This window comes from Dreissena polymorpha, chromosome 1, assembly GCF_020536995.1.
Source record: "Dreissena polymorpha isolate Duluth1 chromosome 1, UMN_Dpol_1.0, whole genome shotgun sequence".
Lineage (NCBI taxonomy): Eukaryota > Metazoa > Mollusca > Bivalvia > Myida > Dreissenidae > Dreissena > Dreissena polymorpha.
The window spans coordinates 93,894,803-93,920,984 of record NC_068355.1 but is presented as its reverse complement, the minus strand read 5'-3'; the positions used below and the strand labels follow the sequence as shown (position 1 = coordinate 93,920,984).

General features: G+C 36.1%; 1 protein-coding gene and 1 long non-coding RNA gene across 2 annotated transcripts in view; one reads left to right on the top strand and one right to left on the bottom strand.

Moving 5' to 3' along the window:
• Nucleotides 1-4,130: 4,130 nt before the first annotated feature.
• On the bottom strand, nt 4,131-9,749 carry LOC127841245 (uncharacterized). Its single transcript, XR_008030820.1, has 3 exons — nt 9,479-9,749; nt 4,582-5,982; nt 4,131-4,435 (listed from the first exon to the last, which is right to left on the bottom strand). It is a non-coding gene; the product is annotated as an uncharacterized LOC127841245 (long non-coding RNA).
• Nucleotides 9,750-16,681: 6,932 nt separating this feature from the next.
• The window catches only part of LOC127841096 (RNA polymerase-associated protein CTR9 homolog), an 83,504-nt gene continuing 74,003 nt past the window's right edge, over nt 16,682-26,182 (top strand). The window contains exon 1 of the mRNA XM_052369658.1: nt 16,682-16,797. Within this exon, the coding sequence (XP_052225618.1) occupies nt 16,759-16,797 (39 nt within the window). The 5' untranslated portion in view covers nt 16,682-16,758. The remainder of the gene's footprint in view (nt 16,798-26,182) is intronic.

Genomic DNA, 26,182 nt, shown 5'->3' with positions numbered 1-26,182 from the left:
TTACTTTTGTTCAGGTTCCCGAGTTATATATGAACGACTGTAGAGAGGTCACTTGAATTCCGGAATCTACCGGATTTTACCAGAATCTACCAAAATATATCTAAATAACACCAAAATCCAATAATAAAAGTAATATAAGTATATATTAAGATAATATATACATCAAATGACCACAAACATGTATTTTATCAATTGTATTCATCACATATATGTCAACAATCAAGTAAAGAACATGCGAATAATTGTGCATCCACAAACATCAATTATTTTATGTGCCTGAAAGATATGTGTTTAAATACCTGTTTCAAGTAATGTATTATGATAAATATACAGAAATACTCAAGTCCCTTCATTTTGTCAAAATCTTAGAAGTTAAGGATATTACAACTTTAATTAATTTTACATATATATTATAGTGTTTACTATTTTAAAGTTTGAGACTTAAGTTATTTTGAATAAATAAAACATTCCGACATACATTCAAGCATAGAAACATACAGCATATTAAATTATCTTTTAATTTATTATGGACTTAAAATTACACAACAAAAACATTCAAACACACCAAAATATAACATAAACTACGACATGTTCATTAAAACTGTTTGACCTATTTACAAAGCTTTTGATATACATCTGTACTATATTTACGTGTGTGTTATTACCTTTTTAATGTATACATAAGTTACAGAAATTATATTTAACGGTCACCATTTTAAATAATTTTGACAATTAAATGGTGTTTACTGGTTTACAGATTCTAAATATCTTATGGTAGAATGCTTGTCTGGCAGATACTATAGTAGTAAATCTTCACCGTGTAATTTGACACATCTGAAAGGTTAGAGTATAACCATTCTTTTTTTCGAGCTCCTGTCGAATCGCACACAACATAAGTGTGTGTCTGTCTATCTGAGTCTGTCTTTCCGTCTCTCGTGGTGGCTATCTATCTGTCTGCCGGTCGGCCTTCCTGCCAGCGTGCCCGTCTGACTGTCAAGGTGTTTGTATGTCCATCTGTTTGATTTTCCGTATCTCGTAGTGTCTATCTATCTGTCGATCTGTCTTTTTGCCTTTCGGTCTGCCAATCTCGGTCTGTCTTGTCTGTCAGTTTATCAGTATATCTGTCCATCTCTCGGTTAATCTTTCTGTCTCTCGGTTTTCTGTCAATCGGTTTTTATGTCTTTACTCAGTCTGTATGTCTTACCGTCTCTATGTTTGTCTGTCCGTCTGTCTGTTTAACTTTTATTCCCTGGGTTTGTCTATCTGTTCATCGGTCGTTATGTCAGTAGATCGGTCCTTTTGCTATTTGGTGCCTGTCTGTCCGTCTCTGCTTATCCGTCTGTCCATCCCTCGGTGTCTCTGGTCGGTCTCTAGGTCTATAAAACAAGTTTAACAAGTCTATTAAATAATACATTGAGCCCTTATACACAGACAACTTCTTGAACAGTCTGATATTGAGCACGCACTTGTCAAGGAATATCGTTTTCTTCGCCCAATAAGTCTAAAACAACCTCGCATTCATCGTCGGATACCCACGTTCGACCCATTCCGCTACTCTCCAATTATCGATAAATGGAGAGCTGAATTGTTTTCAGAACAATATCTCATGCTAAAGGGACAAGTGCATACAAAGACAGGCTAACATTTAAGCCGATTACTATACAGTTAGTGACCAGAACATGAAGTATGAATATTATTTCGCATTGGTAATGTATTTAAATAACTTGAAAATGCATTTCATTTCTTACATATTGTGTACTGTGTTTTAAGCTTTCAGAGATCAATTCATCAAGTATTTTTGTAAAACAGTATTTTTTTCGTGTGAATATGCTTAACACATTTGATGATGTAGATAAGAAGCATTTCCGTCCCAGGTAAGTATTATCAAGTATATTTTTTATTGAAATGATAGTGTTGCATTGGTCTCTTTTCGGTACTAGCTTTACATGAGCAGGATATAGGACAAACTGTACATATAACCTCGAAGCATGAAACCCTATAGCTACAGACACCAACTCAAATAAATAAACTATGTTACTAGGTGTTATGGCGGTTTAAGTAATAAAGAACAATTCTACAAAAGTATTCAACGATGTCATTTACGAAAATATTTACAAAACATTGTTTCCATGTGTTTTTGAAATGGCGGTTTATTTGGGATTTCGGTTAAGTAATACACGCTTTCTGACGCGAAGCGGGTACCGAAACTCCCGATTTTGTTCTCAGCCCAGGCGAAAGACGAAAGGACATGAGGTCCGATAACAAAAACCATCGCTGCGGTAATGGTACCATACTTGGACAGAGTTGCGTCCACGTACTTGAAGCTGTTTAATATTTCTTTTGCTTCTCGGCGTTCATGGTGAATGCACTGGTGTTGGTCGTGCTGTTCACCATGATCTTTGACTTCTTAGTGCTGACCTCCAAACCAATATGACCCTGCTCTTTCATCAGCCTGGTGGTGAGATCTTGAAATCAATGTCATCAGCAAATCACAAGTTGGAGATGGGTCTTCCACCGATGGAGATAGAGGTGTGTTTATTGACAGTCTCCTGTATACTTTTCTCAAGGAAAAAGTTGAACAGGACGTTAGAGAGAAGCCATCCCTGACGGACGTCCATTGATGTCCTAAAGAAGTCCCCAAGCTGTCTGTTGGGAAGTACTGCGCTGCTGGCATTTTCATAGTTTTTTTTAATGACTTGCATTAGTCCTTTGTCAATAATGTTGAATCCTCTCATTACATGCCATAGGGCACGCGGTCGAAAGCTTTCTTAAAGTCGATTGAATTGAGAAAGAGCTCACGTGGGTGTTGCTGGTGTTTCTCAATCATGATTCTGCAATTGAAGATCTTTTCAATTGTGCTCCGCCCAGTGCTCTTTGGCCCGCAGTACCTCGGTCCAATCTGGACCCAACCGGCTTTTTATTGCAAAAACCAGCTCTGGTATAATGTAGGCGCCATTTTGTTTTCGGACTTCTTTCGAGCAAACTGGCCGCGCTAATGGAGTTGTCAATTGAAGTAAAACAAAGTGCAAATCATGTCCAATACTTAATATAGCGATACATAAAGTATACAGTGCGGTTCGGCTATAGATTGCCTCGATTTTAGACCAAAATTATTAACTCTCGGTTCCGGGAATTGGAGAGGCACAAGGAACATTCGGATATCTAAGTTCTGTACAATAACTTTGTTGTTAAACTTCTCCCCATGGTTCGAGTTGTCGTCAGCAGTTTTTCTATAAAACTAACAAATTGCGGAACAATACATATTTTTGTTTCATAGTTATAGTGCTTTAGACATAAAACACAATCAAGTCTAACAGGGTGCAGAATCAACGGGGTTCTCAGGGATTTACACACGGGCTGGACAGAATGTAATCAAGCCGTTAAATAACTTTATTTTTACAAATATATCAAGTTATTGAATTACATTTGCAAAAATCTTTAGTTCATAAAAGACAGTTTTTTTCTTGCATTTTGTGTCGATATCTTAAGATATAAGAATAAATCCTCGAATACGTCTGAAATCGTTGACAAACTTTCACGTTGAGTACAACATAGCCGTGTACAATAAATACAGTAAAATGGAATACTTGAACAATTACACGTGCTTATTAAATACAGTAATTATGATGTGTTTCACATTGCCGTAAGAAGCATACACATCTGTCTTTTATGCACTAGTTGAATTTTTTAAGAAAACTTTTTAAACAAAGTTATTTGAAATAAAGCTACACTTACCGTCGTGTAAAAAATCCATTAAATTTCAAGGGTGGAACCCCAAAAAGTATTGTGATCCTGCACCCTGCTGAGAGCGTATTTAACTTACAGTAATACCCGTTATAGATTGTTAATGCTATTTATTGAATAAAAACTATTAGTTTTTGCATTTTCATAATAAATACTTGCCACATAACTATTTCACCAGTGCTTTAGTTGATAAAAACGTCCGTCAAAATAGATTTAATGTAAAATATTATCGCGTTTTCTTTTAGCATAGACGTCACTGTGGTTTTAACTTTTCTAGGTTTTTTCAACGATAAGAAACGTGATTAAGTGGGCGAAGAGATCGTCTTCTTGGCGAGATTTCAATTCTTCTTCACGAAAAGGAACTGAATGGCAACCTTGCAGGACAACATTTATTTTGCTTAATCATTGGCACATATTTACATTACATCTGTATATTACATATTTATTTATCTTTTGCCTACGTTCGATCGCATTTATAGTTTAGGATTTAAGAAAAATATGAACAGAGGAATAAACTTATATATTATTAGTTTATCGGCGTATCTGTCTTACCCAGCTTTACACCTTAAATGAACTTTATCAACAGCTGATTTGAGAGAATAACCTCCAAACAGTGGCCACATCACTTATTTTAGGCAACATCTTATCACACATGTGTGACGTACACGGTCAGTATGTCTGGAGATTGTTCCTGAAAGCCAAAATAAGCTACCGACAGTTTGCGTTAATAACACAGTCGGTCTTCAATTTTCTATCGAAAAGTATCGTGTGTATTTGTTCTTTTCACAAGAAGCAATTAGATTGTTAAAGACCGCGTCATTCGAAAATTGGTCTTACCGGTGTTCCAAATGCGGCCAGCGTAGATCGATCCAAGCCTGGGTATTCGGGTTGTAGATGACTGCGATGCTCCTAAAGCTCTTTACATCCAGACATGTTCCATGTAACAAACAACAACAACGTGTGGTAAACCATGTTTTGTCTGGTACTAGATTTTTCAGGAGCCTGTCTTACTAAATATCGTCAGACAAATCAAATGTACGATACAAGTTTTGAAGATAAGTTGTTTTAAGTAACAAAAGAAATTTGTTTATTTCTGTTATTCTATTAATGACCATGGTATCAGTAACACTAAAATACAGTCGTAAATAAGGTTTCTCGTCAGATAGTTGATATTACGGGGCCACGTAGTCCAAGTCCGTAAGGTTTAATGTTAGTGCTACTATTTGCCCGAGACCTGTTCTTCTCAATATACAATCATAAGAACTCACACATTTTCATAATAAAACAAACAAAATCTACTTTGTTCATGCAATGAATTTATTGCTATAAACAAAAATGTGAAAATTGATTTCTCGAGTAAAATATCATAGATTCATTCAACAAAAATCAACGCTTGCCTATACAGCAGGTAAAGAAGCGCAGGAACCTCTCAAATAAACTGGGCTGCTTTCTTGACATATCCGTCCGTCGCTCGTCGTTTAATTGCCCGCAATTTTGCCCAATAACTGTTTCGGGCGCAGTAATGTTTTCCTGTTGAATTGCTGCATTTCGGTTGGTATCATTATCATTAATGAGGCTTTCAAAAGACACGTCGACACAGTCCAAACTGTGACCTCTCTTAACATGCTGACGGCACGCCGCGTCCTTGGCATCGGTTGGTCCACATACTATATCGGGCAATGAAATAAAGCTAAAACTTCTATCTGCCGTAAGAAACCTTTTTATGAGACAGACATCTGTAATTGAGAAGGTTCAGGCCTTTGAAGCCCCTCTCATATGTATATTCTTGTTCTGCATTCACAGAGGTGTATGATGATGATGATGACGCACTAAGTGACGCGCTGCACCAAATGTCGTCGCTTAATTTCAGACGCATGGTAATCAATGGCTGTTGTGAAACCATCCCATATAGCGGCGGTCTTGCTACTGCTGCATAACTGAATGGAATTCTTGCCTTTGAGCGGACTGGAGATTGTTACAATCATGCTGGCATTTGTGTACGTGACACTGAGCAAACCTACCGGACTGAGAGACACCGATTTGTAGTCGATATCCGGTCCTCGGGGATTGATGCCGGCGACGATTACGAACCTCTCACCAATCCCAATACTGAACAGACCATTTGCTTTTATAGTGCCGCCTTGTCGGGCCACAAATATGCCTTCGGTGTGAAGCTCTTCATTGGTGTTATACTTGCTGCGAAGTATGTTCTGTAGTGTTTGTGCATTAATTGTTTACCTGTAATACACACATTTTTTATGAATTGGCGTACATTTACCTTATATTTTACGCAAACCTTAACTTATATCGGAATTGAAAATCTATATACACCAAACCGAAATAAACTGCTGTTTATTAACGGATTTCAAAATCAGGGCGGTCAATTGATATCAATGATTGGCCAATGAACTTTTCTGCCAATAGCCACGCATTTGTAAAAAAGTATGTCAGTTTAAATGCTGAAACAAATGTTCCATAAAAATGTGTTCTTATTATTTTTAGCTTGAATATATATCAAACTTTCGGATAAAACAATGTAGTTCAATAACGTTTTACGCTTAATCATAAACAGTATTTAATTGTAATAATTTGTATAGAACAAAATATTTAAACACAGAAAACTCTTTCCAGATATATTTAGCATCACTTTTTTTTTTCAAAACTTGGTTTTATAAATGGACTACAATTTTTTAAATGTTACTCAACAAAACAAGTGTATATTGATACTATAAAGCAACTTAAAACAATAATATTTACCATTATAACATGACCTACGCTCCAGGAGTGAAATAACGTAATGCTCAATTTTTGTTTATTACATGGCTGTTATTACACTAGTTATATAATTGTGAAATGACGTCATTTTTGTGACGAAATGACGTCATTATACCAGCAAATTTCTTCATTTAACTCCTTTACAATGTGAATAAAAAGGTGAAAAGAGCATAAAATAAAAAGAAAACGTGTTGGTCATGTTATACAAAGAATCTTAGATTCGTGATCATTTTGTATTGAATTTATTAAACTCGTCATCTAAATAAAGATAAAAACTCGGCAAGCCTCGTTTTTAGCTCACCTGAGCGATAGCTCGGGGTGAGCTATTGTGATCACTCAGCGTCCGGCGTCGTTCCGTCCGTCCGTCTGTCTGTCTGTAAACAATTTGTAAACATCTTCTTCTACTAAATCATTGAGCCAATTTCAACTAAATTTCATGTGGAGCATCCCTAGGTCATGGGACAAAAGAATTGTTAAAAAAAATTTGATCACATAACCAAGATGGCCGCCATGACCATATATGGTAAAAACCTTAAAAAATCTTCTTGTCAGAAACCGCTCATCAGATTTTCAAAAAATTTCACAGGGATGACCTTTGAAGGCTCCCCTGAAAAAGTTGTTCAAAGAAATTTGATTCGTTAAAAAACATGGCCGCAGGAGCTCGATGAACTTTGCATGTTTATTCGTTTTTGCCTATTTTGTGAAAACTTTCAAAAATCTTCCACATTTTTTGTCCGGTCCTTTCCAAATTTGCACAGTGTCTTTATATCAATGAGGACACGAACCCTACAAAAAATGAGCATTATTGGTCCATGAAGTACAGAATTACCTCCCCTTGAATTGAGAAAATGGTGTTTATGCAATAAAGTCCAAATTTTTCATCCAATTCTTTCCAAACTTGTAAGGATTTAGCATGGTTTAAACAAGGGAAACAACTACGGTTTATGCATGTTCTTTTTATTACAGATTTGCCTCCCTTTAATTCATTCAAAATCTCATTTTACAGCAGAGATTCCAAATCTGACCTGTAAATGAGTCCCATATTTACTGCCAGTGCTAGGTTACCTTTTCCCATTTGATCATTCTTAAGTATTGGTCTTGTAATGCTGCTACTGCTTCTGCTACTGCTACTGCTAATTCAACTACTACTTCTACTACTACTACTACTACTATTACTACTTCTACTACTACTACTACTACTACTACTACTTCTACTACTACTACCACTACTACTTCTACTACTACTACTACTACTACTACTACTACTACTACTACTACTACTACTACTACTACTACTTCTACTACTACTACTACTACTACTACTACTACTACTACTTCTACTACTACTACTAGTAGTACTACCACCACCACCACCACCACCACCACCACCACCACCACCACCACCACCACCACCACCACCACCACCACCACCACCACCACGTCTACTATTACTACTTCTACTACTACTGCCACTACTACTACTACTTTTACCACTACTACTACTACTACTACTACCACTACTACCACTACTACTACTACTACTACTACTACTACTACTACTACTACTACTACTACTACTACTACTACTACTTCTACTACTACTACTACTTCTACTACTACTACTACTACTACTACTTCTACTACTACTACTACTACTACTACTACTACTACTACTACTACAACTACTATTACTACTACTACTACTACTACTACTACTACTACTACTACTACTACTACTACTACTACTACTACTACTACTACTACTACTACTACTACACCACCACCACCACCACCACCACCACCACCACCACCACCACCACCACCATTCACAGTGACAAAAAACGTATTCACACAATGGCTTCTACTACAACTTATAGCCCATATAGGGGGCATGCATGTTTTACAAACAGCCCTTGTTTCTATGGGATTTTAACCACAACTGTTCATGTTTATCTCCGACACATATTTTTAGGTCACCTGTCATGAAGTGACACGGTGAGCTTATGTGATCGTGTGATGTCCGGCGTCCGTTGTGCGTGCCTGCGTGTGTCCGTGCGTCCGTCCGTCAACAATTTGTTTGTGTAGACAGTAGAGGTCACAGTTTGCATCCAATCTTGATGAAATTTGGTCAAAATGTTTATCTTGATGAAATCCGGTTTGGGATTGTATTTGGGTCATCTGGGGTCAAAAACAAGGTCACTAGGTAAAATAATAGAACAACCTTCTGTAGACAATAGAGGTCACAGTTTTCATCCAATCTTTATGAAATTTGGTCAGAATGTTTATCTTGATGAAATCTGGGTTGGGATTTTATTTGGGTCATCTGGGGTCAAAAACTAGGTCACTAGGTCAAATAGTAGAAAAACCTTGTGTAGACATTAGAGATCACAGTTTTCATCCAATATTTATGAACTGTGGTCAGAATGTTTATCTTGATGAAATCTGGATTGGGATTGTATTTGGGTCATCTAGAGTCAGGAACTAGGTCACTAGGTCAAATCATAGAAAAACATTGTGTAGACAATAGAGGTCATAGTTTTCATCTGATCTTAATGAGTCAGGTGAGCGATTCAGGGCCATCATGGCCCTCTTGTTATCTTTATTAAGATAACTCGTTTAATAAATTCAATACAAAACGACCACTCATGCAAGATCCTTTATGTTGACAATATAGTGCATACTGCTTTATCTCGATTTTTACTTTGACGTTGTAACCAACGTTTACGTAGGGTCATTTAACGTCGCGTCATTTGACGTGATCGGTTTAAACGTAAAATATTAACGTCATGACGCGTGTGAGTTTAATCATTATACATAAACGAAACGTGAAACACGAGAAACATAATAAGGAAATATATTTTTTATTCGCGATAGTCTTTTGATAGAATGGCAATATATGGTAATCCATATACTAGCAACAGGAAAACAACAACATTAGAATTATTAAATCTTATATTACCGCTTTTGAACGGAATATCCTAATCAAGTATGGCGAAAATATGACAGTAGTCAAATACTTGTTTCAACGCTGTGCACAATTATTTGTTCTTGCACTTTCATCCGTTTGACGAATTTGATAAGATATGGTATCATTTCATTACGCTCCAGTCATTATTTACACGATTAAACAATCGCTTCATTTCCTCGTTGTGTTGCACTCGATTGGATATGCATGCATTCCGCTTTCTGTGAAACGTTCGACTTATCTCCAAAACAAGTGCACAAACGGACAAATATGTGAATGCACTTGCAAATTAAAATGAAAAACTTGTACATGTGCATATCTTCGCGATTATGGCTGGCTACTTTGGCTTATGATCCACCATTACTAATGAACATCTTTACTGCCGAGCGCTTGGCAGGAAGGCAATCGGTGCCGCTTGATTTTACTGACTGTTGTGTCTGTTAAAGGCCGTGTCAGATGTGTTGCAGATACGGTATCCATGGAGGGACGTTAACCGGGAAGAAATCGAGTTGAGATCGAAACAACATCGGACGATCGACGCACGATAATCGCCAACCGATCGCCCGATATCGGATTCATTGAACTATATCGGCAAAAGGAAATCTATTTCCCAGGGGTAATTCATCGGTCGGCGACCGTCTGATTGGCGGAGGGCCTCCGCACGATGCCCGACGGACGCCGGACGGCGCTCTCTATTAAATATTACAATAAATCCGATGTCGGGCGCACGCCAGGCAATAGCTGTGCGTTGATCATCCGATCTTTTTTCGATCTCAACTCGATTCCTTTCCGCGCCCTTTGTCGGGTAATTTTTTGTGAGATTTAAAATTAATCCGAAAGCCCGATCAGCGGAAAAATACGTCGGCCGCTGATCGGACGGTGATCAGTGTATGTTTGTGACAGAGGTATGGCTCCGACGTTTCCAGTCTTCCCGTTGCCTGGAGATCGGACACAGCGGCCGGCGACCGGATTATTTGCAACAAAGGCATAAGAGGAACAATATCATTTATATTGGCCCGCTAGATACGAATAACGGCCAGCTCGCGATGTAATTTTGTTACTTTTTATAGTAACGATATGTAATATTATGTCGTTACATGAATAATTACATAAAAGGGGCCTTTTCACGTTAATGTAAATTGACAAATTAAAAACAATACATATTGTATGTATGTACGTCTCCTTGTCTGTCTCTTGGTTTATCTGGCAGTCTCTCTGTCTATATCAGTCTGTCTTTTTGTCTCTCGATCTGTTCTTGTCGGTTTCTCACTCGGTGTGTCTGAGTCATTATGAACGTCTGTCTCGCAGTTTGCCTGTATGGATCTATCTGTTTCTCCGTTTCTCGGTCTCTCTGTTTCTCCGTCTCTCGGTCTGTCTGTTTCTACGCCTCTGTCGGCCTGTCCGTCTCTCAATATGTTTGTCTGTCCGTTTCTCTGTCTATCCGTCTCATGGTCTGTCTTTCTATACAGTGGTCAGGCTGTCTGTCGATCTGTTTTCCGTCTCTTGTTGTGCCTGTGTGTCTCTCGATCCGTTTGCTCGACTATGAGTCTGGCCGTCACTGATCTGTCTTCCCGGCTCACGTATTTCTCTCCGTCTCCCTATCTGGTGTTTTTCACTGTTTCTCCGTTTTTCTTCCCGACTCTTTGTCTGACCGTTTGTCATTCCGTCGGTCTGTCTGTCTGTTCATTGATATGTCTGTCTATCTATCAATCTTTATGTCTGTCTATACATCGGTCCTTCTGTATGACTGCCCGTCTGTGTATCGGCCTGTCTCTTAGTCCGTCTAATGGTCCATAGGCCCGTGTTTCTGTCTTTCTGATATTTCAGACTACAAGTAACTGTCCGTATATTTTAAATTGCGTTATATCTAGATAAGTCAAGTAGAAACGCACTTTTGTTCAACAAACATTTGTAATACTGTTTTTGATTGGAGAGTTTATAAATTATCATATAAGATCTTATTGCATCGCAACAAAGCGCCACAAAATGTATGGAATCGTACCTTCACAATGTTGTCATCACGGTGAATCGCATTCCCGAGAAATATCACGTTCTATTAAGATGTGTAAAGATCCCAAGAACAATGCTGCATCATGATCCGCAACCTGGCAAAGACCATGTCCTATATATGTGATCTTATCGTGGTATTGTATCCGAACTTTTCTGATATCGAGTTCAATCGTGATAATCGTGTTTTATCCTGGATTTGTTGTCTTCAGTTAATATGCTGACTTTATTATGCGTTTGTGTTTGATTGCGTTATATACCAGTCTTCTTTTGGGTAAAACGTTATGTCGAGGTGCCGATAACTAGGTGCTTCACACCGGACAATTTAAGACCCAAGTTGGAACGACCTGTCTCAAAATCTACACACGTGAGCTTATGCACGCACTACACACACCCATACTGGACTTTAATTAGACCAGCAGCAGTAAAATTAATGTTTAATATTTGGTGTGTAACATTGTAATGTGTTCATCTTCAAATTGCGCTCAGATTATGCCACTCGTTAAAAATTCGGCTTAGATAAAATGTTTAATAAAAACTTGATTAGCACAATAACTTTCAAAAGTAAAGGTTGTCTCTCAATCCACTATCAAAGTATTAATCAAATAAGCAATCTTACTTTTTTTCCTCGTTTGAGCAAAATTCATGTACCAACTGTTCATTTATAGTGATTTTTATGTATGTTTGTAATATCTTTTTTTAAGTTAAAAAACACATTGTAATATAGCAAAATTCATAATTTTCATTGAAAATAAAAATATGAAAGTTAAATTTAATAATTGATAATCGCCTTAAATAGATCTCTTACTTCGGTATATTTACAATACAATTCATTTCATTTAATAATAAGAATTTTATTTTCTGCTATAGAATTATAATTAATCTAGAATTATTAAAGCGAGACTATACGAGTTTGTGAAATATTTATGAATTTATATAAAATGTCTGTACAGTCGAATTCGCCAGCATGTATATCATGCATGTACGATGTGAAGCTAAATTTATTTTAACGGTTCATTTTAAATTCCTGCAACGATATCTATTCATACGACACACGAACACTTACTAAAAAGACGAACGCTTCGGTTATTGTAGGAAAATATGTACGAAATATCTTCGTCACAATCGGCTCGGGGCGCTTATTTGTATTTGCTGCATTTTATGAAATTCGTCTTCAATGTATCATTTTTCTTGCCTATTTTTTGTTATTGTAACATATTTTTATCAATATATTACAATTTAACACATATACAAATCGTATAGTCTCGCTTTAAAGCTATTTTCCATTAAAATCAGGGTGAAGTGTACAAGTGAATTGTCAGTTTCAATTACTTATAAAGAACTCGTATGTCCATAAATGCAGCAACATTGCGTAATATAAATTAAAACTTTATATGTAGAGTAAACATGATTCACGTTTCACTTACTTTGTCAATTTACCGGTAATCGTGCAAAACAGGAACATATCCTAGAAATATGCATGCAATAAAATAATGTGAGAATCTTAATAGAATGCGCATTGTCGTAATTCATCGGCTAATAGACAGCGCCCTATTGTTCTGATTTGTTGCTATTCAACAATTGGGACGAACGCCCTCGTGATAAAATGTCCACGTGATGATGCAAAATCGTAATTTAATGAATTATAAGCACGCTAAGTAGACAAATTATTTCGAAGGTGTGAAAATGTTACATTATTTATAGTTTGTGCATTATCAAACATGATATTTTCAGAATATGTGACACTTTAACCAACGTCATGTATTAACATGTACTTCCAATTACCGGTAATACATGGGTGTCTTCCGTTACAATACGACGTATCACGCTTCGATTATTTACTTCCCCAACATTAATGTGCTTAATTTTTATTCATTTACATATGACAAAATAGACATCTTTAATCTTTGAAAATAGATAAAATATAAAACATGTTATAATGTACACAATACACTTCGGACATGTGCATAATTTATTTTACAAAATTGTCAATTACTATCTACTGGTATCTGTCTGTCTGTCTGTCTGTTTGTCTGTCTGTAGGTCTGTCTGTCTGTCTGTCTGTCCGTCCGTCCGTCCGTCCGTCCGTACGTACGTCCGTCCGTCCGCCCGCCCGCCCAAAGCCCGCCCAACCAAAGCCCGCGAACTTGAGAAGTAATAGATTTAGGTAAGTCATTTATATAGAGAAGAAAAAGCAACGGACCAAGCACAGACCCTTGTGGTACCCCAGATGTCACTGGTACCTCGGATGATAATTCTCCATCTAGAGCAACACGTTGATTACGACCTTTAAGGAATGATTTGGTCCATGAGAGAGTATCTTTATCCACACCATGTTCCTGTAATTTGAAAAGCAGTTTAAGATTGTTCACTTTGTCGAACGCTTTGCTGAAATCAAGCAATATTAGATCAGTTTGTTGTCCAGATGTCATATTTCGTGCCAGGTCATCAATGAGTTGTAGAAGTTGTGTTTCGCAGAAACGCTTTTCCCTGAAGCCATGCTGTAAGTAAAAAAGTATGTTATATTTATTGAAGTGAGCTGAAAGATTTGAGGAAACTATATGGTCTAAGGATTTACATAAAATACAGGTTAGAGAGATAGGTCTGTAATTTGCTGGGTCTTCTTTGTTTCCTTTCTTGTACAGCGGTATTACATTTGCAGATATCTATACTTTTGGGAGAATTCCGGAGTTCAAGGATTTCTGAAACAGGAGTGTTATTATTGGAGAAATTTGTGAACTTAATTCTTTTAGAACAAGAGGTTTGATGTTGTCGGGACCTGCTGCCTTGTTTGGTTTAAGATTGGATATCAACTTCTGCACCCCATTGACACTGACTGTGATCTTTGGCATTGTTGGAAATTTTCTGAAAGATGAAGATGAAATTTCATTAAGATTTCTGAAAAAAGAGAGACATGATTGAGAAAGGGTAATGGTGACATAGGTGTGAAAACGTATTGGAACTGTTGGTTCAAAACATTTGCCTTTTCTTGATTCATAGAAGATGATTTTCCTGAAACATTGTCAAAAAGAGTAGAAATACCTTGAGCGTCTTGTTTGGACTTTTTAAAGAGAGTATATAGTTTCTTTGAATTAAAGTTGCATCTGTTTTCTTGAGCGTCAGGGTCTTCAATGCCTAAAATGGACTCGGCATATTTATTATAAGCAGTTTTGGTATTTGGTTTGATAAGGTTTTTAATATTTAGGAACATTTTCCTGGTCTTATGTGCTCCATTGTTTTTGAGTCTGAAATTAAGTTGATCTCTTTTTCTCATTAGTCGTTTTACCGGTTGGGTAATCCATGGTAATGATCTTCTTGTACCTATAGTTTTTGAGGGAATAAATTGTTTAATACCAGTTGATATCTCATCTGAAAAAATTGACCAAAGTTCTTCTGCCGAGGTACTTTCACCTTTTTCAAACACCCTGTCACTCACTCCTTGCATGTGGGTTTTAAAGATTCCCAGACTGCATTTTTATAAGCGGTACAACCCTGGGTTTCTGTTTTGTTATTTTAGGTTTTAGATCTGAAATAAAAGATACAATATCATGGTCTGAAATACCTGGAAAAGTTTTTACAGAGTGAACAAGAGTATGATAAGAGGTCAGGAAAAGGTCAAAGATGTTGTTTCCTCTTGTGTTTTCAGTCACCATTTGAGTAAGGTTAAAATCTGCAAGCAAGTCAATAAAGTAATCATAAAGTTTAACATTACTACATCCATGTTTTATTGTGGGTCTGTGTTCTGTATCCCAGGAGAACTTGTGGTAATCTCCGAGTATCCAAAAATTTCCTTCCAGGTTGGCAGTTAGCTGTAGTGATTTCCTAAATTCTTCCGAACTTTGCACATCAGCTTCTTTTGGTCGATAGTATGCTGCAATATATAAAGGTTTACATGAGGTTAAATGAATTTTAATCCAGAGTATGTCACAGTTAGTTTTTAGCTGCTTCTGTTCAGTTGCCAAAATTGTGTCTTTCACCAAAATAAAAACTCCTCCACCGATGCTGCTTCGGTCTTCTCTGAAGGGGGTGTAACCTAAAAAACTTTTGTGAAATTTCACAGTCTTTATGATCTTCGGTCAACCAGAATTCCGTACCTACAGCAATATCCGGTTTATGATTATCTAATAAGGCATAGAATTCAGCTTTTTTATTTGCTATGGACTGAAAGTTTACACGTATAACTTTTAATTTTGGGTACTATTTAAAGGTTTTTTCTGAGTCCAAGGCTTGGAGGCCGTCTGCGTTTTAGTCCGTCTGGTCTGTGTTACATCATTTAGTGGTTCAAAACTGTTATGGGAAGAGAGAGACGACAACGAGTGCAATGAGCCACTCGAAAACTTATGGCAATCACATAAAGAGCATACCCACGAAAAAGACTCATCTAATGCTACAAGGTCATTGTATGTATTGGTATCAACATTCTGACAATTTATATGGAACCAGTGAGAACATGTGTCACACTGTATGGGTAAATCATTTTCAAAAACTTCAATACCACATGAACCACATGGGTAGTCGGGCCGGGATTTGTCTCTATGTCATTTGATAGTGAGAGAAGCAAAATACATACATCAATGATGCAGTACGAATACATTTCTGTGGAATATGCCACTTGTTAAATTTCAGTAAGCAACCATAAATATGAACATTTCCAGGCTAGATACTATTTGGACGAACAGCGGGCCTTGGGAGGTTGGGGAGGCTTCTGTTTTGTCTGAAAATAAACAAGGATAAGAACAGGAAATCTGTAAAATGAATCAAAATACCTGTATGCATACTTCAAAACAAGTCTCTAATGGCGGCTTCCAAAAGTCACGGTCACTAGGAAGAAAAACTGTAATGCACACAAAAGTGTTATAACTACCAGAAACGGAGGCAAGTAGCCAATAAACCATTTAATTCACTCACTACCTTGTAATCAAATTTATACATATATATATATTTAACTGCCACTTGCTATATTATTTATTTGAAGTATGGTTTACGCAGAAAATATCACTGAGATAAGTAATTTAGTGCTTATAGTGCTGGAGTAATTTTTGCGTGTGAACACAATTCTTAAAACACATAATAGACTCAATAAAACTTTGTATGTATGCAATTGCTATCTATTTAAATAGTCTATATAAAAGGAACCGCAGATCCAAATATTAACTTTGGCTAGATTCTGTTGGAATTCGGTAGATTTGGGTAAAATCCGGTAGAATCCGGTATTTCCAGTAACCGACTGAAATGCAGGGAAACAAAAGTGGCAGTATTTTTTCAGCATGGCGGCAATAGAGATTCCGCTGCGAGATACAGATGAGGTAAAGTTGTGAAACAAATACATAATTGGTGGATTGGTTTCAAGAAAAGTTTATGTGTTAATATCTGAAATTTATTGATTTCTTTTAACCATGAAATCTGACAGCACTGATGGGTGCATCGCTCTCTTTGTAAACTGAGTGGGTGGGGTAACTTTGATTATATTTGGTATCCCAGTGTGACCCAAATTCGACGATGTAACGGTTACATGAAGCAATATTTAGCAAATTATGAAAGAAAATGAAATGTTTAATAGCACAAAATAATAATTTTAAACTCGGCTGTATTACTTTGAGATGATTCCAAGACAATAATCATCCATTTAATCAATACAAATAGAACATCGTCGAATTTAGGTGTCGTCGAATTTGGGTTGCGGTAGGATACATTAAAGCATACTAGTTGCAATAAACTAACTCCCAGCTATTGACCACAGGGACATTTACTAAAAATTCTCTACATACTACAAATAAATAGACAAGGGATACAACTGTAAAATTTCCAGCACAACACCATGATCTGAACAAAAGCAAAATAATTGCTTCCAACAGCAATAGTTGCACCAAATAAACAATATAACAATAGCTAAGACATTTATCTTTCAGAATATAACTATCTTTACAGTGCCTTCCCCAGGAATTTGTTCAGGCGCCCCGGGGGTGGGTTCGGGAGGGGTGTCCCCTCGTGACGTTGATTTTTTTTTAATTTAACGTGTCAATTCACGTTCTGTGGTGCGTTATAACTCAAAGAAAAACAGCGTCAAAAGGCGTCATTTGGTGCGCTTTGACTCTTCAAAAAAATCCCCCAGTCATTTAAAAATATTTTTTTTATATTGTTTAATTGTTTTAAAACTTTTCCGCACAGATAGTAAAATCCCGACTCGAACGATTCCCCAATACATCCGTTTCAACCCGACTCTATTACTGTATACTTACTATTTTTCAAGTTTCTATTTATTACCCGATAATCCCGTTTATCAGCGATTTTCCTTGTCCAATTGGGAAAAGTACCCGTACCGGTCCGATTGGGAAAAATTGAGTCGTGAAAACCTCAAAATTGGGAAAAATCGAGTCGTGAAATCCTGAAATTGGGAAAATCGCGTCGTGAAGTTTGGGTCTTATTGAATACATCATACAGTTCATACTTAATTGAACATACCCATTTAAATAATCATTTGCAGGCATGCCTTAATGACCATTAAGTTATAAAGTTTATATAAATAACAAAATATTATAAAGAACACACCAAATCAATTACTAGTTGTTTTAATCTCTTTTAAAGCAATGTCTCTCTCTTTCATTTTTGTGAAATTTCAACAATCTTTGATGTTTAATCATCACTCAGTTGCTTGCATCCCTCCCTGCACAGCATCATTATTGCTGTCAATGTGTCCTGTGATTGATGGTTCCGATTGGTTTTTTGGCATAATATTTGCTATTATGACTCATTTCAAACTACGATAAGGTTACAAACCGACGTAAAACAGTACGCTGACTGCCTGGCAAAAGAACCGGAAACAGTAACAACTCTATTGATTGAATGCGCTGAATAATAAAACCCGAAATTAATCGAGCGCGTGGTTACACACAACTATACGATTTTCTTTGTTCGCTCGCCGAAAGTTGTTTTTTTTACGAAACTTTCTATCGTTTTGAGAAAAAATTCGGACGCTGATTGGGATTTTTCCAGATGCCGATTGGGAATTTGGGAATTTTCGCTCGATTGGGAAAGTACCGTTTTGGGAATTTGGGAATTTTCGTTCGATTGGGAAAGTACCGTTTACCGGTACTTTATAAAGAAGGAGGAAAATCGCTGGTTTATTCCGTTTTTATCAATCTCTTTCTGGTAAATATTTACCATAAAAGCTTTCGGTTATTTCTGTAACACAAACCTTGCCATTTTTTAAGTGACTATTTATAGATTTGATGAAATATTGCCTCTGAATATGCGTCAATCCCCTGACCTGTTGTGTGCTTGTTAAAACGCTCAATACACGCCGTTTGTATGCAATAGACGCGACGTTGTACATGCTGCATAATTATGCGCTCTTTTTAATTGAGAAAAAGATTCGACACAAAATAAATTTGCACTGCTAATTTGAAGCAAAAATATTTAACGTTGCGGTAACATTTACATTCGGAAGTGTGTTTCGGATTAAAAACGCGTTAACATCGACTTACGGTAATGGGTTTCGGATTATAAATTTAATTATTCCCATTTGAGATTTCAACAAATATTAACCGTTGCGTTATAAATTCAACGATAATTTGTTTACACACTTTACGAGTCGAATAAATGTTTTGAAGGAATTATGCATGAAATTCACGTTGTCCACGAGGATCACGGCCAGTTGCCATCATCAGTCTTCTAACTATTGATTATCGGACGAAACATTTACAAGTGTGCGTAATTAATTCAACGAAAATTTGTTAAAGCGCATTACGTGTCGAATAAAGGTCAGAAAAACGAGGTGAATCAGTTCTATAAATGGACATTTTGAAATATACATGTACTGGAATTAAATAAATTGTTATCACATAATTGTAACCGCTATAATAATTAATTGTTTACCACTTGCAATTAATTTCTCGTATTAATTATGAGTCATAGGTAACACTTGTTTACAGTAAAAAGGTGTGATGATGATGCCCGAAACCGTCTTTAATGTTCTGTACTGTACTAATTACCGGGTTTATATTACTCAAATGGTACAACTACTTGCTAATCAAGCTGCGATAAACTCTTACTTCATGTCCGACGTCAATCAAAAATAATGGTCGATAGTTAACCCCGCCCTCATAAGCATTCGCGTAACCGATTGGACGATGAACTTCACAGTTTGACGACAGGAAAATTACCAGGTACATCCTTGTTAGCATTTAAATGACCGTGTAATGTGGCTAGAGTAATCATTACGCGCGTCATGCTATTCTCTTATCAGTGGATTATCCATTACCCCATGTGGTGTTTATGGCGATTACTTGTGAAAGTAGGTACCGAGTGCTCTTTTAAAACAGGGAATATTGATACACTGATAGGGAAACCTTGATTTTTTTGGACATTCTCCACTTTCTTTTACTGAAGAATACACTGATCGGAAAATTTCAAGCGCCCCGGGGACTCTGATTTCGAAATTCAAGCGCCCCGGCAAGGGGCGCTTAAATGGCCTGGGGAAGACCCTGCTTTATAGCAGTCAATGCGTAAATAGTTTTCTTAGAAACAGAAGTTTCATGAAAAACTGTAAAACTTTCAAACTCGGACAAAAGTGTGCACGGTTGCTGGAGCAGTGCCCCAGATAATTATTCGGTAAATAGGGCTTTCACCCATTGATTTTGAAAAATAGGGTGATTTCATTCTTGAAATAGGGTGAAATGAGTTATAAAAATGCATACTTTAAAATTATTGCTGCTTTACTTCTGTTGAAGCTGCACACTTGTATTGATTCAATAAAAATGCAAACTATCATTATTAACTTAAATAAACCAATTCGGCACTTACTGGCCCTTGCTTTGTTGGTTCGAAAAAGTTTGCAATCGACTGATATTTTTGCGAAACAATCGGGGACGTCTTTCGACCTCTCTCATACATTTTTATTTCGCATCGTAATTGAAAATTAAAGTACAGACGCTTTACAAATACATGCACAATGAACGACGGATAAAGTCAGATTAAAAACACATGTATGCTGTCGTAAATAATTTGGTTATTTTTTTATCTATGAAATCTAGTCCGCAAAGCATTTGAATAACTTTGACTGTTTTCCTGCTCTGTCATACAGGCTCTTGCTGAATGAAAGTGTCTATAATAATTTCAAAGAGAAAATACCGAAAATAAGCAAAGCATTTTCGATCGAAGCTATTGTATCGTACGCATCAAGTTTGACGAATTTGCGTAAACGTCAAATTTGTTGCTTTTTCAATACGCATGATTTTGTATTTCTTTGCGTTTTATAACAATTTAATAGGGTGAAAGACGCAGATACGCAGCTTATCTGGGGCACTGCTGGAGGTTTCGGTAAATGACAAGTTCGGTAAATTGGATTTATATAGTAAATGCTGTGGAGGTTTCTGTAAATTGGTTTTTATAGAGGTGGTATACCTACAATGAGTTGTTAATGACACCTATTATTTGCTTACAATAACATCTGGGGCATATATTTGCAAACTGTGGATTAATTTTGAGTTGAGAAATAAATGCTTTGCCTACGGTAAAGAATTAAGGGGCATGAATGAGCTACCTCTGAACTTTTTAAAACAAATTCTTTTAGGAAATTGTAGGTACCAAACCAAAAAAAATATAGATTGAATTTAAAATGTAACTCTATTGAAAGTAAATTTACGATTTAAATAACTCAATACTATTTTTTTTAATAATTGGTGCTTTTATTTAAATAACATAATAGTAATAATAAATGATGATTTACGACAGAATCAATGCAAGATCTTCAATTAAGTTTAATGCATTTTGTGTTTATGTTGGTTTGTATTGTGCTGTTTTGTACTGTTTGGGCAATCGGTCACTTGCCTTAAATAAAGGACCAACTAATTGTTTTTAATGAAAATTCAATACTGCTCCAGCAGCTGGAGTTTCACTTCTTTATATTTTAAAAAAAGGTTCTTGTAAAATATTGTAGACATGATTTATTTAAAATGATTTCAGTTTAAATATAAAGCGCATGTATTTTAGACCACCGAAAAGCACTCAATTATTATTATTATTTCTTTCTGGTTGAGAAAAACACAAGAAAAAAACACAATATATAACATATAATACATGTACGTAATTTATAAAAAGAAATATAATGATACGCGTTATGTTTTATAATTTTGTCAAGTGTGCATGCCATTGAGCGTTGAGTTAAGCGAAGAGATGCGAACTAAATTACACATAATTAAAAACTGATAAAAATGACATCTAACATAACGCCAGCAGACCCGATTGAATACACTCGTGTATTAGCAACATGCTGTCGTGATCCCTATCTTATCAGCTTAATACACAGGCACCTGGCTATTGTATTGGGATTTACGGCCAAAATAACTGATTTCATTTTATTGCCTGAACAAATCCGTTGAACAAATCCGTTGAATAAAAAAATACTAACTGATTAACTTTGTAATCCGTTTTATTTACCATATATTATAAATAAGACACATTTTAAAAATGGATACAATATAACAACTTATTGGTTAAAAACATATATTAAAAAAACAAAAAATCATGACCTAAAGATAAACTTTTAATATATAAATTACCTTCCTTGATTAGAATATTAAAATGTTGCAAGCCTTGGCATTTAATATTAACACTTTGCAAACATCTCTAAATTGATAACATCAACTCCTTACATTTTAATCAGATAATTTAATTAGTGCCAAACAACTCAATTAATGTACACACTTATCGACTAAAGGTGCGATAATTCCTATTTATACCAATTTATCGAAACCTCCACGACATTTACTATATAAACCCAATTTACCGAACTTGTCATTTATCGAAACCTCCATAACTCGTGTGCACAACCACTTTGACATATTTTGTTCCATAATTTAATAATACTGAGCAGTTCAGCAAATTTTACCTTGTTTTATAATCCAAATATAATTTATGAATCAAAGTAGACAACTTTTATGATGGCATATAACTGCATATGTGTAAAAACACCGTAAGTCTTAAATTGTTTACATTATCTACTATCTTCAAGCATGTGTACATGTACATGCAAGTTGTTAAGTAATGTAACACGCAAAGTGATTGGTTGGCTGTTTCCTGCAGTGGATAATTAACCAATCAAATCGCATGTTCGAAAATACATGAAGTGTGATATCTAAAATGAAAGTAGACTATTGTTATTGCGACATTGAAGTGTTTTTATACGAATTTCCAGCAAAATATCACAATTAATTGTAATTATGTTATATTTAACTATAAACAGAAACTAGCAAATGAATATGTACGTTCAAAAGGGGTTAGTTTTAAAGGAATATGGAAATTAGAACTAGAATTATCAGTTTTCAGTTGTGCACACTTGTGTCGCAGTTAGGATTTTTGAGCTTTTTTGCATGAAAGGTATCGTTTTAATTTAATGAATGATTGTAGTTTATTGCCAAGTTTATTTTCTGAAAGATAAATGTCTCTGCTGTTGGTATACCGTTTATTTTGTGTAATTAATGCTTTTGGAAAAGATTTTTTTGCTTTTGTTCAGACCATGGTATTGTGCAGGAAATTTGACGGTTGTATCCCTTGTATACTGTTATATAGTATGTAGTTTTTTTCTTAAAGACCCCTGTGCTATTGACCCTCTGGGTCGCTTGGAGTTGCAACTGATTACGGCATATGCCATGTCAAGTCTCCCGCCCAAAATCTGGGCGGTACTTTAATCGGTAATATTAGCAATATAAACTATTTTCCGGCATATTAAAACACAAACAGATCATATCCTCCAATTACAGGGCTTTCCACAGGCCATTTAATGATCCCTCACCGGGGCGCTTGATTTGCGAAATCAGAGTCCCCGGGGCGCTTGAAATTTTCCGATCAGTGTATTTTTCAGTGAAAAGATGGGAAGATTGTAAAAAAAAAAATCAATGGTTTCTCTATCAGTGTATCAATTTTCCCTGTTTTAAAAGAGCACTCGGTACCTAATTTCACAAGAAAGCGCCATAAACACCACATGGGGTGATGGATAATCCACTGATAAGAGAATAACATGACGCGCGTATCGATTATTCTAGCCACATTACACAGTCATTTAAATGCTGACAAGGATGTATCAGGTAACTTTCCAGTCGTCAAACTGTGATGTTCATCGTCCAATCGGTTACGCGAATGCTTATGAGGGCGGGGTTAACTATCGACCATTATTTTTGAATGACGTCAGGCACGATGTAAAAGTTTATGGCAGCTTGATTAGCAAGAAATTGTACCATTTACGTAAGATAAAAAGTACATTAAAGACGGTTTCGGGCATCATCATCACCCTTTTTTTACTGTAAACAAGTGTTACCTATGACTCATAATAAATACAAGAAATTAATTGCAAGAGGTAAAGAAATAATTACTTCAAGCGAGTAAGTTGTGCAAATAACTCCTGGTTACAATAATGCGATAACAATTTAATTCCAGTACATGTATATTTCATCATGTCCATTTATAACGATTTTCTGGCATTTATTCGACACGTAATGCGTGAACAAATTTTTGTTGAATTAATTATGCACACTTGTAAATTTTTCGTCCGATAATCGATACTTAGAAGACTGATGATGGCAACCGGCCGTAATCCTTGTGAATTTCATGCATTATTCCGTCAAAACATTTATTCGACTTAAGTGTTTAAACAAATTATCGTTGAATTCATAACGCAACTTTTAATATTTATTAAAATCTCAAATGGGAATAATTAAATTTGTAATCAGAAACCCTTTCCCGTAAGTCGACGTTAACGCGTTTTTAATCCGAAACACACTTCTGAATGTAAATGTTACCGCAACGTTAAAATATATATAAAATATTCTTGCTTCAAATTAGTAGTGCAAATTTATTCTGTGTCGAATCTTTTTCTCAATTAAAAAGAGTGCCAAAATTATGAAGCATGTAGCTTTTATCGTAAATATTTACCAGAAAGTGATTTATAAAAACGGAATAAACGGGATTATCGGATAATAAATAGAATCTTGAATAGTAGTAAGTATGCAGTAATAGAGTCGGGTTGAATCTGATGTATTGGAGAATCGTTTGAGTCAGGATTTTACTGTCAGTACCGGAAAGTTTTAAAACAATTAAAACAATATAAAAAAGAATATATATTTTAAAATGACAGGGGGATTTTCTTGAAGAGTCAAAGCGCACCAAATGACGTCTTTCGACGCTGTTTTTCTATGAGTTAAAACGCACCATAGAACGTTACTTGACATGTTAAATTAAATAAATATCAACGTCGGGAGGGGACACTCCTCCCGAACCACCCCTATCAGCCCCAGGGCGCCTGACAAAAATCCTGTGGAAAGCACTGAATTACAGTACACTCCACGCGTTTTCCCCAAAAAACGCGCTCCCTCCGCGGGTTTTTTTCTGCTAGCGAGTGCTCACGCGGCGTTGAAAGAGCGCGGTGAACTCGATAAAACGCTCGGCGTTACGCCGCGTTCGCTAATTCCCGCGGCGTGTATTACTTTAGGCTAGTCGGTAAATGCAGACACTTTCCGTTCTTATCAGTGATCGCCGCGCAACGCCGCGTTAGCAGTGTGCTACTGGGCATGCCAAAAAATAAAAACATTGTTATAATAAATTGTTTAAATACTGTAGTACATGTATAAAAAAGATAATTGTATAGAAAATTAATACGTATAAAAATTATGTTTTTTAATTCACAGGTACGTCTACAACATGAATTAGTCTAATATAATACATTTGACAAATTAATATTTAAATCATAACACATATGACACAAGAATACATGTTCCGTAAAATTTCCAAATGAGAATAATAATTCGTAATCCGAAACACACTACGATTTTTAATTGTTAACACGACGTTTACAAATGCTTCCAATATACAGTCATGTATATTTCCCGACAAAAGCGCGCGAAAGTTATGCTGCAATGTACTAGGTAAAGGTACAATGTATACCAGGGGTTTTTTTTACTAAGAAAGTGACGCCGATAATCGGCGTCTTCCCCTACCAGAATTTTTCCCCTAAAACTACCATTTCCCCTCCAAAGATATAATTTTTCACCAAAATATAATATTTTACCCTCAAAAAAATGTTTTTTTTTCTTTCTTTTGGGAAGTCGACACTTATCCTATTTGTACCATGTACAACGATCTCGCTCTCTCTCTCTCCCGACGAACACTCAAATCTGGGAATCCCAGTGATTCTATATATAGCTCTTAAATTACGCCATGGAAACCGGGCACCTAATCGTATTAATCATGTGACTATTTTACTGGATTCCGGTCTTGCGCGAGAAGGGTGATTCGTCAATTAATTACCGGAAACCAGTCGAGTTTTCATCCGGGTTATGTGAAAGCCAAGATGGGTATAAACGTTAAAACAGAAAAAAAGTCTCACAATTGGCGTTCATACACGAACAAAATAAAACGTTCGGACTCGGAAAATATTAATTGCGTTGACGCATTTTTTAAGAATAAATCATCAAAAACCGTTGAAACCCAGCAGGATTCGGAGGTACATGTAATCAACATCGATTAATACTGTCGGATTATTGTGAAAGTGAAAGTAGACAATCGGCAGCTGCCGCACCTTTCCCTTCCAATACTGTAGCAGATCTAGATCGTCAACCCATTCATCATGAAATTGAAATCACAATATTAAAATCGTTCCCCGGCCCCAGTTGAAAACATTTCCCATTATTAGATCTACCC